Raw genomic sequence first — 12,535 nt, 5'->3', positions numbered from 1 at the left:
GGAATGATTTAGATTAACCAAGGTCACTACTAGTCAGATGAATTCCAGAGAATAACACTGCTCTCCTTGATGACTTCTGCACTAGGATCACGTGCTTGTTGCAGCTGCAGGAATGGAACCTTCTAGAATTGGGGGGTGTCTTGTCTTGTGAAATTTTAACTTTCAGACCTAAATACTTCTCCTGAGCACCCTTTCAATCAGTGCATTGCTAAGGGCAGGCTGTGGATCCAGCGGAGCTCTGTGGGGTTTGATTTTTCTGCTCTTCCCCCAGTATGCCTTTGCTCAGCCTCCTCCCCCTGCCCCCCCTAGCCACATCTGAATCGTGCAGTAGTAGCGCTGATCCACATGGACTTCACTGGTATTTCAAGCAAAAGCTTGCAGCCTTCCTTTGGGAGCTTTGGGAAGGATGCTAACCCAGAGTATACCAGCAAATCTTTACTTTAGTTTTCCCTGGTTTTGACTGTTTTCAGTTTGAGCTGATAGATAATTTCCCAAGATCAGTGCATTGTTTGTATTTAAATAGAATAAGCAGCTCAGATGATTTAAAATTTGTTTACAGAAAATACCTAGGTTGTAGCAAAAGAGCCAAAGACAGAACTAGATTTAAAATGAAGCACAGCAGTTATTGATGGACTCTGAGCAGTGGATGTCGCATGGTTCCCGTTGAAGGCCTGATCCTGAGAGGTACTTTGCACCTTCAACTTCCCTGGTAGCTGACAGAGTGCTTGGATACCTGCAGGATAGGGACCCTCAGCGAGTGACTTGAGGTACTGGTACTGGTTCTACTCCCTCTTTGCTTTCACTTGACTGCTTCTGCTGGGAAGCACCGTGTGCGTGGCCGGAGCAGAATGCCCTCCTTCTAGGAATTTAGCGAAGCCTCTTGCCTCAGGGAAATGTTTCTTTGGTGGAATTTCTGTGGGATATTTTTTCTTTACATGCTATAATTAATGAGTGAATGGGATGGAGCAGAGTCATGGCAAGGCAGAACTGTGCAGAGGCCCGGCAGTGAATGGGAGCCAGGATTCTGGCATCTCTGCCTTGAGAGGCAACTTGCAACGCTCCGTGGCATGTGCTTCAGACAGCAGCTCCTTTTGGTGTAAGAGCTGCAGGTTACTATGGTATTTTTTAGTGTGTTGGGACTGTCTTGCTGAAGATGGTGGGGGTGGTATGCAAACTGTTCATCTTGTACAGAACAACTGAATAAATTGTTTCAAAGTTTCCAAAATGCTTTTTTTCCCCATCTCCTTACCTCTAGTTTCATTATTTTGGTTTTAAGAATTTCAGCTTGGATGATTGTCTCTTGATCATCTGTTTCTTGATTAATGAATTATTTGCTGTTTTAAGTAAAGCCTCTTACGTAGTAGGTAAACTACAGCTCTGTTTCTAGCAATGGTTGTGGTAGAATTACATATTCTTGTACAATGTGCTCCTGCTGGTGCTTGAAGTTGACATCTGCTGGAAAGCACACATGAGGTTCAGCCCTTGCAGCAATGGTGTGATCCTGCAGGACACTTTGATTCATGAAGGTAAAATAATGGTGTTAATCTCCAGAGCCTAGTGGATGTGCAGTGAATGCTTACAGCTGCTTTTGGTGACAGTAGAATTTCATAGAATCACAGAGTGGTTTGGGTTGGAAAAGACCTCTAAAGCTGATGCAGTTCCAACACCCTGCCACAGGCAGGGACACCTTCCACTAGACCAGGTTGCCCCAAGCCCCGTCCAACCTGGCCTTGAACACTGCCAGGGATGGGGCAGCCACAGCTTCTCTGGGCACCCTGTGCCAGCGCCTCAGCACCCTCACAGGGAAGAGCTTCTGCCTAAGAGCTCATCTCACTCTCCCTTCTGGCAGGTTAAAGCCATTCCCATTTGTCCTGTCACAGTCCAGTCCTTATCAGTTTACTGGGGTTTGGTTATTAGCTGAAATTTTGGGGAAAAGAATGTGCTCTAGATGTGGAAGCCCCTGGTACCAACCCTGTGTGATTTGCTGTTTTCCTGCAGCTGCAGGTCCCATTTCTGAGTGCACTTCACTCCCATCTAATGCTTATTAGTCCCAGCTTTAATGCTGCTCCAGCAGTTTCCCTCTTGGAAAAGAGCCAACAGCTAAAATGAACAGTCTCAGTTTTTAACTTTGACTCTGAAGTGGCGTCTTCTTGTAAAGCCAAAGATGAGGAGTCTGTGTAACCAAGAAAGAAAACCCAACTTCTGATTGGAATCACTGCCTTTTTATTTTGTACTATAAATAGAATTCCCCTCTATTTCCCATTCCCTTACACGAGTAAATGAAACATGTAGCTGCGTGTAACTCCAACCAGTAAAATACCAGCACAAACAGCTTTGAACCGTGAGGTGAGCGAACTGTTCCGAAGGCACTCTGCATTTGGGTACAGCTGCTTGCTTTACATGACCCTCTTGTGTTGGGCAGTACTGCCACCTCTTCACGTACTTTTTGTTGACCTCTCTGGTCTGTGATTGCTCCTCCTGGATCTACAGCTGACACCGTCAAAGTACATCTGCTTCACTCTTCCCCAGCAGCATAGGCACGTAGGTGAACAAGATGATGGTGTTTAGGTGTTTGCATGGTGACACTGAACTGAGATGTGTAGCACACCTTTGTTTTTACAGAGCTGGTGTTCTCAGAAAATGATCCCATCGTTCATCGTGAGTTGTGCATGATGGAACCGTCTGGCTTACCAACATGCAGCTGATGGGACCAGCTCCTGCTGGTCACCTCAGAGTCGTTTTGGCCTTCAGTCTCTCTAATGACTGCTGTGTACAGCTTTTTATGCGACTACATTGAGGAAACTGCAGGTTCTACCGAGTTTTTGGACTTCAGGTACTTCACAGTCCTGAGGCTTTTGTCTTGGGTTTTGTTAGGTTTAGTGAGTAAGAAGGGATGAAGAGGGGTAGAAGGTTTTGCTGTTGTCCTGATAAACATGTTCTCTACTGCTGGTGATGCTTTTCTGCAGTGTATGACAGCAAGCAGTGTGGCTTCGTAGCATGGCTGGGGCAGAGGCTCTAGCATTTTGGAAGACGCAAAGGAGGGCAAGGATTTGCAGTGATCTGGTAGGTAACAAGTGGTGCAGCTCTGACCAGCTGCTCTTCAGGAAAGTTTCTAAAGTGGAGGGAGCGCTGTGTAGTTACTTCCTGACACCAAGACTGCCAACTCCTGGATCGACATCTCCTTGTTGAGGTAACTGTTGTACTGAGCCGTGGTTAGCCTTCCGCTTTTCAGGGCATCCTCAATTGAGAACTCTCTACCAGACTTCCTGTCAAGGATCACAGACGATTCCCCATTGGGACCCTTTATTGAGATCTCTTCCCAGTCACATTCTTGGCTCTTCAGTTTGACAAACAGGCTCCACTCAATGAGGCCAAACACATGAGCCTCCTCTGGAGACATTTCTTTTCCTGTATCGGGGTCAATGACCACAATGGAGCGCCTCAGGTGGTTCTCTCTTTGTTCCCTCTTGATAGCCACTGTCTTGAGGCGATTTTGGAGTTGCTCAATCTCTGCATCTTTTTCTCTGGATAACTGCTTCAGATCGTCTAACTCTCTTTCCAAAGCTTGGAATCTGGAGTCCAGGTTTATTCCACTGTCCACATGAGTCATGTTTCTCAAATCCTGAGCTTCTGTTGCTGTGAGTTCAATCTCTGACTGCAGTCTCCTGGTTTCCATCAGCAGGTTCTGTTTCTCAAGGTGGAGTTTGTGGTTCTCCTCCCTTAGTAAATCTAGCTCCTTTGACGACTTGGAGTTGTTGAACTCCACCTCAGACAGCCTGGTTTCGAGGCAATTAATATCTGCATCTAGCTCCCTCTTACGCCTACTTTCTTCCTCCAGATTGCTCTTCAGCTTTTGAATTTCATACTCAGTGTCTCCTTTGTCCACTTGGACGCTCTCTGAAAAGACCACTTTCTCTTTGACCTCCATCTTCTCCAAAGAAAGGAGCTTCTTTCTCAGGGCTTCTAGTTCAGTTTGCAGGACTTGTCTCCGGTGCTTCTCTTCTTCTAGCTCCAGCTTGAGGAGGGAATGCTCCTTCTCTTGCTGGGGATCTTGCTGAAGGATCACTTTTTGTTTCACAGTTACTCGTTCTGTTGTCTCCCTCTCTTGTTCTTCCAGCTCATTCAGCCTAATTCTCAGTCTCTGCACCTCCAGCTCGGCCTCTCTGCGGGCCTGTCTCTCCTTTTCAAGTTCTTCGAGCTGACGCTCCAGCTCCGACCGTCTCCTCTGCAGCTTGCGGAGCTCCTCGCGGAGGCCGTCAATCTGCTTCAGCTCACTCTCAATACTCTGAGAGAAGGAGTTGACTTCAGCTTTCAAGGCGGGATCTTGCTCATATTTCACTACTTCCTGCTGGACCACTTTCTCTTTCACCTGGGAGAGTTCTTCCTCTTTCTGTCTTACTTTCTCTTCTTGAAGAAGGCGCTCCCTCTCCAGGTCAATGTGTTTCATCTGTTCATCTGCTAGTTGCACTCTCAGGGACTCGACCTCCTCTCTAGTCTTGGGGTCTTCCCGAAACTGCAGAATTTCTTGAACAACTTCTTTCATCTGCACTTGAGGTTTGGTGTCTTTCAAAGCTTGTATCTCTTGTTTCAGCTGGTAGATTTCAAGGTCAGCTCTTTCAATTGCTCCTGTCCTCTCGATGATTTCCTCACGGAGTCGCTGTAGTTCCTTTTCAGTTTCTGGATCATTCTTGTACTTAATGACCTCCTTAATGACTTCCTTGACTTCTACCAGTGGCCCTTTGTTCCTCAGAGCAGCCAACTCGTTCTGGCAGCTCTTCAGCTGTTCGTCACCACCTCGGTATTTCCTCTCCTGTTCTACCAGCTCCAAACGAAGGTTGGCAACTTCATTTTCAGCCTTGGGATCTGGACGCACAATCTCACGCACTTTCTCCTGGACGACCACCTTGGAGTTCTCTTCCTCCAGCAGCTGGATCTTCCTGAGCAGCTCAGCCTTCTCCCTCTTGTTGGAACGACTCTTGGACTTCTCATCTTCGTACTGGCGCCGGAGCTCATTCACCTCTCTCTCGATGGCCAAGTCTTTCTCCACCTTCAGCACCTCTTTGACAGTGATTTTGCCCTCGGCAATGGCCCGTTCCTTCTCAAGACGTTTGAGCTTGTCCTGGAGGAAGCTGAGCTCTTCCTCGTGCTTCTGCCGAAGGGCGCTCTCCCTCTGCTTGTTCTCTTGCAACATCCGGAATTCCATCTCCAGCTGGGGATCGTTCTGCAGCTTCAGCACCTCCTTCTCTGTTACCTTCTCCTGCTCTTTGTTCTTCTTGCTGGACAGCACAGCAATTTGTTGGCGTAAAAGGATGACTTCGTTCTCTCTAGTTCCTTCTTGCCTCCTGAGCTCTTCCAATTCTTCTTTGAGCTTCAGGATTTCATCAGCTTGAGCCTTGTCTTGTTCAATACGCAGTACCTCTTTCACTATATACTCCTGCCCTCCCTCCCTCTTCTCGTGCTCCAGAACACGCAGCCTGATTTTAAGAGCCTCCAGCTCATCCTGGAGGACCTGGTTCTTGCGCTGCTCTTCGGCCAGGTTTTGCTGCAGTTTGTGGAAGCTCTCCTCCAGCTGAGGGTCAGGCACTTTCTTCAGCAGTTCTTTCTTAACAATAGTTTCTTGGGGCTTCTGGTTTTGCAGGTGGACAATGTTGCTCTGAATGGCTTTGATCTCTGCTTCTAGCTGCTGCCGACGCTGCGTCTCATCTTCAAGTTCTTTTTTCAACTTCCAGACTTCTTCCACAGGCCTTAGGGATTTTTTGCTCTGGACAAAGTCTTCTGTCACTTGAACCTCTGGTTGCTGTTGTTGAGAAAAGAATGTGTAGTCAACAACTACCAAACCATCATACTCTTGGTGCTCATTTTCAGTGCCTCCTGTGACAAAATGACAGGAGGATGTTGAGCTTGCTTGATGGAGGTTGTCTGCTGCCAATGCTGACCAGGGGGTATATGCAAACAGGCTGCTTTTGAACAGATCTGTGGATTCCCAGCATGGGAACTGCTTTTGCAATGCCCACTGCTGTCAGAACAAAGCTTTTAGCCACAAGGGACACTAATGGTGCGTGGGTTTAGCAAAAGTGTTAAAAATGATGCAGAGCTTCCTGGGGTGAGTGGGAGGTGGGGCTGGGAAACACAGAGGGGATGTCTATCTGATTTAAGTGTGTGCTGCTTAATGACTGGGGGCTATGAAACACTGCATTTGTTTCCAGTTCAATATGTAACACAAAGGCACATGTGTGTATTATTTCCATGCCTCCTTTCAGTATCATGGTACTCCTGGTGATCACTTACCTGCCGCAGAAGGCTCTGAGCAAACTCCAGGTTCTGCAGCCTCTGTTTGTTCACAGCATTTACTTCGGTGAACTTGGCTGCCAGAACAGCTTCCTGTGGATCAAAAATGCATTGAAAAGAGGTGGTGGAACCAGGGGGGCTTGGGCAAGACTTGCTGGATAGAAGCAACAGGCCCTTAAGAAGTAACCCGGGGTGCTCTTCTACAAACCTTCTATCTGCTTTGGGGGAGGAAGAGTGATTCTCAGCCACATGCACACTTGTACTGTATGTTTCTTACTCAAGATATGCAGAAAGATGCAGCTGAGGAAGAACCAGGTGGACACTTCCACCTGCCTCAATAGGCAGGATGAGTTTAAGGCAGGTAACAGATCCTGCATAAATAAGTAGCTTGTGGCCTGCTCTCACTGTGTTCCTATCTAGCATGGTGTTTGGTGGTGAAATCTCACTCTGAAAGTCTGGAGGGACAAAAACTTTCAGGTTTTGGCTTTTCTCCCCCTTTTGCCCTATCAGAAAGTGCTACATCCAGTGTCTTCCCTTTCTTATTCTGGCCAGTCCAACCTAGAAAATGGATGGGTTCAGAATGATGAAAAATCCCTTCCTCCCCTGACTCTCTGCCTTCTCTACAGTCCCTTCAGGACCAAAGTCACTGACAGTAACTAGAAATGCCTGCAAAATCCCCACTGGTCCCATAAGCTGTCAACTGCTTTAGCTCTCTGTGGGCAACCCCTTCTTTACCTCCTCTTTCACTTTCGCAGCTGGAGACTGGAGTCTGGGCTTCTTGCTCATATACCCATTGCGGCCATTCTCCAGGTCCAGGATGGACCGTAGCTTCTCAGCTTCCAACTCATAGTCCTGTGGGAAGAAATTCCCAGGCAGAAAGTGAGATTACCAGGTCCCCATCATGCACAGATCCCTCCTAGACCCTGGCTTTAATGACTTCTTCCCTGGAGCTGTGTTCTAGGTGAGTTGCTGAGGTTGATGGGACCCAGACCACCGGTGGCAGAACTTCCCAGGAGTTTGGGTTGGGTACTGCTGAGTGACAATAACAGTGCAGCTGCAGTGTGTGCTGACTTTGGATTTACCTCTTACCAATGCTGGGTTTGAAGTGGAAACCCTCCTTTGCCAGACAATAAATAGCCTGTTGTCATGCTAATGGCCACATGATGTCAATGTTGGAGTAGATACAACCTGGGTTTAGCTTATCAGTTGACTGAGCAAGAGCACTAGGCTTTCTTTATGGAGCTCTCTGCAGGATGTAGGTGATTCTCCCCCTGTACTCTGATGGAGACCCCATCTGCAGTCCTGTTCCAGCTCTGTGGTTCCCCGTAGAAGAAAGATCGGGACCTGTCAGAGTGGGTCTGGAGGAGGCCATAAAAACGATCAGAGGGATGAACACCTCTTACGAGGACAGGCTGAGAGAGCTGGGGTTTTTGAGCCTGGAGAAAAGAAGGCTCCAGGGAGACCTTATTGTGGCCTTTCAGTACCTAGAGGGAGCTTAGAAGAAAGCTGGGGACAGACTTTTTGGCAGGGCTTTAGCAATAGGACAAGGGATGATTATAAACTAAAGGTTTTAAACTAAAATAGTGGAGATTCAGACTAGATATAAGGAAGAAATTTTTTACGATGAGAGTGCTGAGGTGCTGGCACAGGGTGCCCAGAGAAGCTGTGGCTGCCCCATCCCTGGCAGTTTTCAAGGGCAGGTTGGACAGGGCTTGGAGCAACCTGCTCTAGTTGCAGTGCGGTTGGACTAGATGGCCTTTAAAGGTCCCTTCCAATCCAAACTATTCTGTGCTTCTATGTTAGTTCTCCCAACAGCAGACTCACAGTCCTTACCTTCACTGCCTGCTGGTACTGTTGAGCTGTGGCAGAGACCTTCTGCACCTCCTGTTCTTTGCTCGCAATGTCACTGAGGAGCGCCTGGCATGCACAGAGACACAGGTCAGAGGGAACACAAAATCCAAACACATTCTTGAGCCTTTTTGAGGGTTGCCAGTAAAATTACAACCCTGAGAATGACAGCCTTCTCGAGCTGCCCTGCTACGTGGAAGGTAGGACAGTGGGACCTTATAGCATAAAAGCAGGTAAAGCAAGTAACTATTTATAGTTTTCTATTTGATGTTCAGGAGCTATCTCAGTCCTATTCCTTATCTTTTAGTGTTGTTCCTCCTCTCCCTGTGGAGGTCCCGGAGTGCTCTCAGACAGAATTACCGCTTGGTTCTTTAGCTTGATCTCCACTTGCTGGATGTTGTCAGTCTCCTGCGGCTCATAGTTGGGGATGTTGCACAGGAACTGGTTGACTTTGTCATAGTTGCTGCGGTAGTTGGAATAGGCGCTTTCTGCTTTCTGCAGGGTCTGCATTCTGCAGGGAAATCAGCTCAGCTTCAGCACTGTCACATCTCCCTTGTCTCCTGCTAGCACCTCCTAACCCATCCCCACTTCCCCTGCTCCCTAAAAGACACAGATCTGAGCCAGAGTTGTTCCTTTGCCAAAATCCTCATCTCTCTTGCAAGAGCATTTACTCCTACAGCCTGCCCAGATTGACCCAGCATGCCAGAAACCTCTGTTCCTCCTTAGACTTCCCTGGAAGCCCTTCTGCAACTTCTCATTCCCCTGATAGTGTTATGCCTCTTCCAGATTCACAGAATCCCAGATTGGTTTAGGTTAGAAGGACCTTAAAGCTCATCCAGTTCCAACCCCCTGCCATGGGCAGGGACACCTTCCACTAGAGCAGGTTGCTCCAAGCCCCTGTGTCCAACCTGGCCTTGAACACTGCCAGGGATGGGGCAGTCACAGCTTCTCTGGGCACCCTGTGCCAGTGCCTCAGCACCCTCACAGGGAAGAACTTCTGCCTAATGTCTAATCTAAATCTATACTCTTTCAGTTCAAAACCATTTCCCCTTGTCTTATCACTACATGCCCAGTGGCATTCCACATTCAGTGTAGTTCCAACTCCGCTGTAAATATTCTGGCTATCCAGGTTGGTCCAGCCCTGGCTAGATCCTGTCCCGGAGTCCTACCTGTGGTCGATCTGCTTGCTGAGGTTGTTGAAGCGCTGGTTGAGTTTGTAGAGCTCGGCTTCCTGACGTTCAATATCAGGGCAGTGCTCCTGGAACTTGCTGGCCAGGGTGTTGGAGCAAGTCTTTGTCCTTAGCAAGTTCTGCTCTGCTTCATTGAGCAGGAACCTTTTGGACTGGAGCTCGGTGCTCATGGCCTGTGGAAAAAGCAGGAGAGAGGGGTTTTCCAGGGCTGCACACATGCCAGTCTTCTGTCACTGTTCCCCTGCAACTATAGCAACTGCACTGGAGCTGCAGAGGATGCTGAGGAAAGCTGAGCTGCAGTAGTGCTATGAGCTGGGGAGAAGCAAGTTAGGGGCCTGCACTGTAAGCAGAGCCATTTGATAAACCTGATAGGGTGAAAAGCTAGCTCTTGCTCCCTTCTCCACCTGCTAACCTTTAAAAGCAAGCATGCTATGTGCAAAATATATTTAGTCCTCCTTATGCAAGCCTTAAACCCTGTTCCTGCCAGTGCAATGACTCCAGAAGGAGCTGTGGAAGTTTTGCATGCTGCTCTGAACCTGGGGACTTGGTGGAAAAGTTGAAGAAGGTCAGAAAGCTCTGGCCTAACCAGTTCTTGGCCTTTCTACAGCAGAAGGATTGCCCATTTTGGCTGATAGATTTTCCTAGTGGTAAGTGTTCTTGAAGCCTTGCTATGACCAGCTTTTCAAGTGTCAGGCTGCTGTGTAGCTTTTCCCAGACTATTTTCTCAGACTTCATTTCTCCATTAGTCCTTTTGTCAGATCACAAGTATTCAACTGGCATTTGATTTCTGGTTTGGGGCTGTGAATGGTTTGTGTTTAAAGTAGGTGAGATTACTGCAGTTAACGTGAGGTTTCATCTCCAGCTGGGATGAGACATCCCTTTACCAACTGATTTGAGCTTGTGACTTGAGCAGTAGTTGCTCCAGCTCTTGCAAAGTGGTTTTGTATGTGGAGCATGTCAGTAGGGCAGAAAGATCTCTGGAGAAAAGACTCACCAGCAGCTCTTCTTTCTTACGGTCTACCACCCGCAAGTCCTCTGGTACCGTGTCATCTGTGACCAGTTGGTTCTCGTAGGTAGACAACAGATCCCGGCCTTGTTGGAGACTCCTCTCAAGGTGCGTGGCCACCTCAACTCTGAATGGACAAAAAATGAAAGGTGTTTATGCACATCAGCACCTACCTCCTGCAGGATCCTATGTTATGCTAGGCTCAAGCCATGATTTAAGGCATGACTTACTTCTCTTGGGCAGCGCTGAGCAGCTGGACCACGCGGTCGTACTTCTTGTTGGTGTTCTCCACCTTGTTCTTTACCAAGGTGGCACTGCCGGTGTTGGGCACGGATTCAATGAAGACCTCACACTCCTGGATCTTCCTCGTTTTCTCGGGTTCAATGCGACGAACCTCATTGGTGATGTTCTGCAGTAGGAATAAAGCCTCTATAGCAACTGAACGAGGGCCTTGTGTCTACCCTTGGCTTGCCAGAGTGAGAAGAGAGGTCAGGGCTGAGGGCTTGTTTGATGGTAGGTGTCTTTCAGCCCTGTAGGGCTGGAAAAATACTATTTTGGCTATTTTCTGTTGATTTTTCTCTTGAGTTCTGGGCAGTCTAGCTAGCCCTTAGCAAGGAAACTGCTTGGGGAGTGGTTCCCAGCAGCTCCAGCTCTGTTAGAAATGTGCTGGACTCATCTGGATCACTGGGCTCTGCAGCCTGACGGATGAATTCTGGCCTAAACATCAATGCGCTGCAGGCAGTTGGAGCAATTTGCTTTCACTTGTGGTGGCACCTGGATTTTTACACAGCCCTTGGCAGGTGATGTAACCAGGACCTGAACTTCCTCCTAAACCAAGGGAGGTTTGTGGCATGGAGCCTGGCCTAATTAGGGGTCTGAAAGAGAGGAAAGGATTGGGATATACCAGGACTGGAGCCTAGCAGAGCAGGTTCACAGGGAGAAACCGTGCCCTGGACCATAGGTGTTTTTCTGCCCCTTCCTGAGCTGGTGATGGTGGTGGCAAAGCCCTGCTTGCTGAGACAAAGGAACAGGGCATGGGATAGGGGATATGAGCAGGATCAAAACTCAAGGGCTCCCCTCTCTCCCTCAGTGCCTGCACTCTGCAGCCATCACCTTCTTCCCATTCAACCTTTCTGTGACCGAGGTGGGCCAGGACTAGGGCAAAGGTTTATGGCTTATGAGGCTGCTCAAAGGGCTGCTCCCCATCTCCACTGGAAGAGGCAGCAGCTGTAAGCATCACTCCACCCCTGTGTGTTCCTGGGCTCAGGGAGTACTTCCAGCATGCAGTATAGTGAGGACCACGCTGCAGACCCCCTCGGAGGAGCATGGTCCATGTACAGTACCGTCCATATGCTGCCACAGCCCCATACCTTGAGGTCCTTGGAACGCTCGGTGCTGTCCTGCACAGCCCGACTCTGCTCCAGCGGTGGACGGAGGTTTGCTGTTATGGCTTTCTCCTGCTTGTCCAGGTCGCTGTTCACCTTCTCCAGTCCTGCCAGAAGCTGACGTCCCCGAACCGATGCAGCATCTGGATAATAGCGAGGGGAACAGGCTCAAGATGGTTGGAAGCTGGGCCTAGGCTCAATCCCACTGGTGAGTGCAAAACCCACAGCTGCCTCCTCTCCCTGAGCCCTGCCTGCTGCAGCCGCAGCCTGGCTGCTCTGCCCCTGCACCCAGCCCAACACTGTTGTCCCCAGAACCCTTAGGAGATGGAAAGCTCCCAATGACATCCCTCTGAGATAGACCACCACCTAATTTCAAGGCTACAGCAGCCTTCATGTGCCTGGGAAGGGGCAAGCTGCAGGCTGCTCTTCCAGAGCCCCACCTCCAATGCTGTCTGCCTTCAACCCCTCATATCGCTGCTGGAGGATGTTCTTGCAGTTGGCTGTCTTCTCCTTCATGCTCACGTAGTGATTGGCGATTCTGCATAACAGGACAGCACGGACACGAGATCAGTCAGGCCCCTGTCCCCTCCGTAGCCCTAGTGCTCATCCCAGTGCTCCTCCAGGAAGGAGATGCAGCCCTAGAGGGGCTTGGGGAACCTGCCCCCTCTCAAGGCAGCCATGAAGCAAGGTGGGTAGAGGCACCTTCACCCTGTATTGGCAAAAGGGTAGAGCAGTGTGGTCACCAGAGGGCTGAGAGCAGGGGACAGGCAGCAAAGGCAGCCATCGGCCTGCTGAGGGAGGCATGGGCAGCTCCCCCC

General features: G+C 49.1%; 2 protein-coding genes across 2 annotated transcripts in view; both read right to left on the bottom strand.

The window, feature by feature from the left end:
* Window positions 1-3,112: 3,112 nt before the first annotated feature.
* LOC104407762 (periplakin-like) lies at window positions 3,113-8,646 on the bottom strand. Its single transcript, XM_010017133.1, has 6 exons — window positions 8,497-8,646; window positions 8,122-8,205; window positions 7,024-7,140; window positions 6,289-6,381; window positions 4,343-5,797; window positions 3,113-4,240 (listed from the first exon to the last, which is right to left on the bottom strand). The coding sequence occupies exons 1-6, from the start codon at window positions 8,644-8,646 to the stop codon at window positions 3,113-3,115; spliced, it is 3,027 nt and encodes a 1,008-aa protein (XP_010015435.1).
* Window positions 8,647-9,301: 655 nt separating this feature from the next.
* Window positions 9,302-12,535, bottom strand: part of PPL (periplakin) — a gene marked incomplete at its 5' end in the record, with an annotated part of 10,523 nt that continues 7,289 nt past the window's right edge. Inside the window, 5 exons of the mRNA XM_010017131.1 lie at window positions 9,302-9,499; window positions 10,321-10,459; window positions 10,563-10,741; window positions 11,703-11,860; window positions 12,158-12,255. Of these exons, the coding sequence (XP_010015433.1) occupies window positions 9,302-9,499; window positions 10,321-10,459; window positions 10,563-10,741; window positions 11,703-11,860; window positions 12,158-12,255 (772 nt within the window). The remainder of the gene's footprint in view (window positions 9,500-10,320; window positions 10,460-10,562; window positions 10,742-11,702; window positions 11,861-12,157; window positions 12,256-12,535) is intronic.

This window comes from Nestor notabilis, unplaced genomic scaffold (assembly GCF_000696875.1).
Source record: "Nestor notabilis isolate BGI_N333 unplaced genomic scaffold, ASM69687v1 scaffold1916, whole genome shotgun sequence".
NCBI lineage: Eukaryota > Metazoa > Chordata > Aves > Psittaciformes > Psittacidae > Nestor > Nestor notabilis.
The sequence above is the reverse complement of the archived record's forward strand: the minus strand, read 5'-3'. Positions and strand labels throughout refer to the sequence as shown.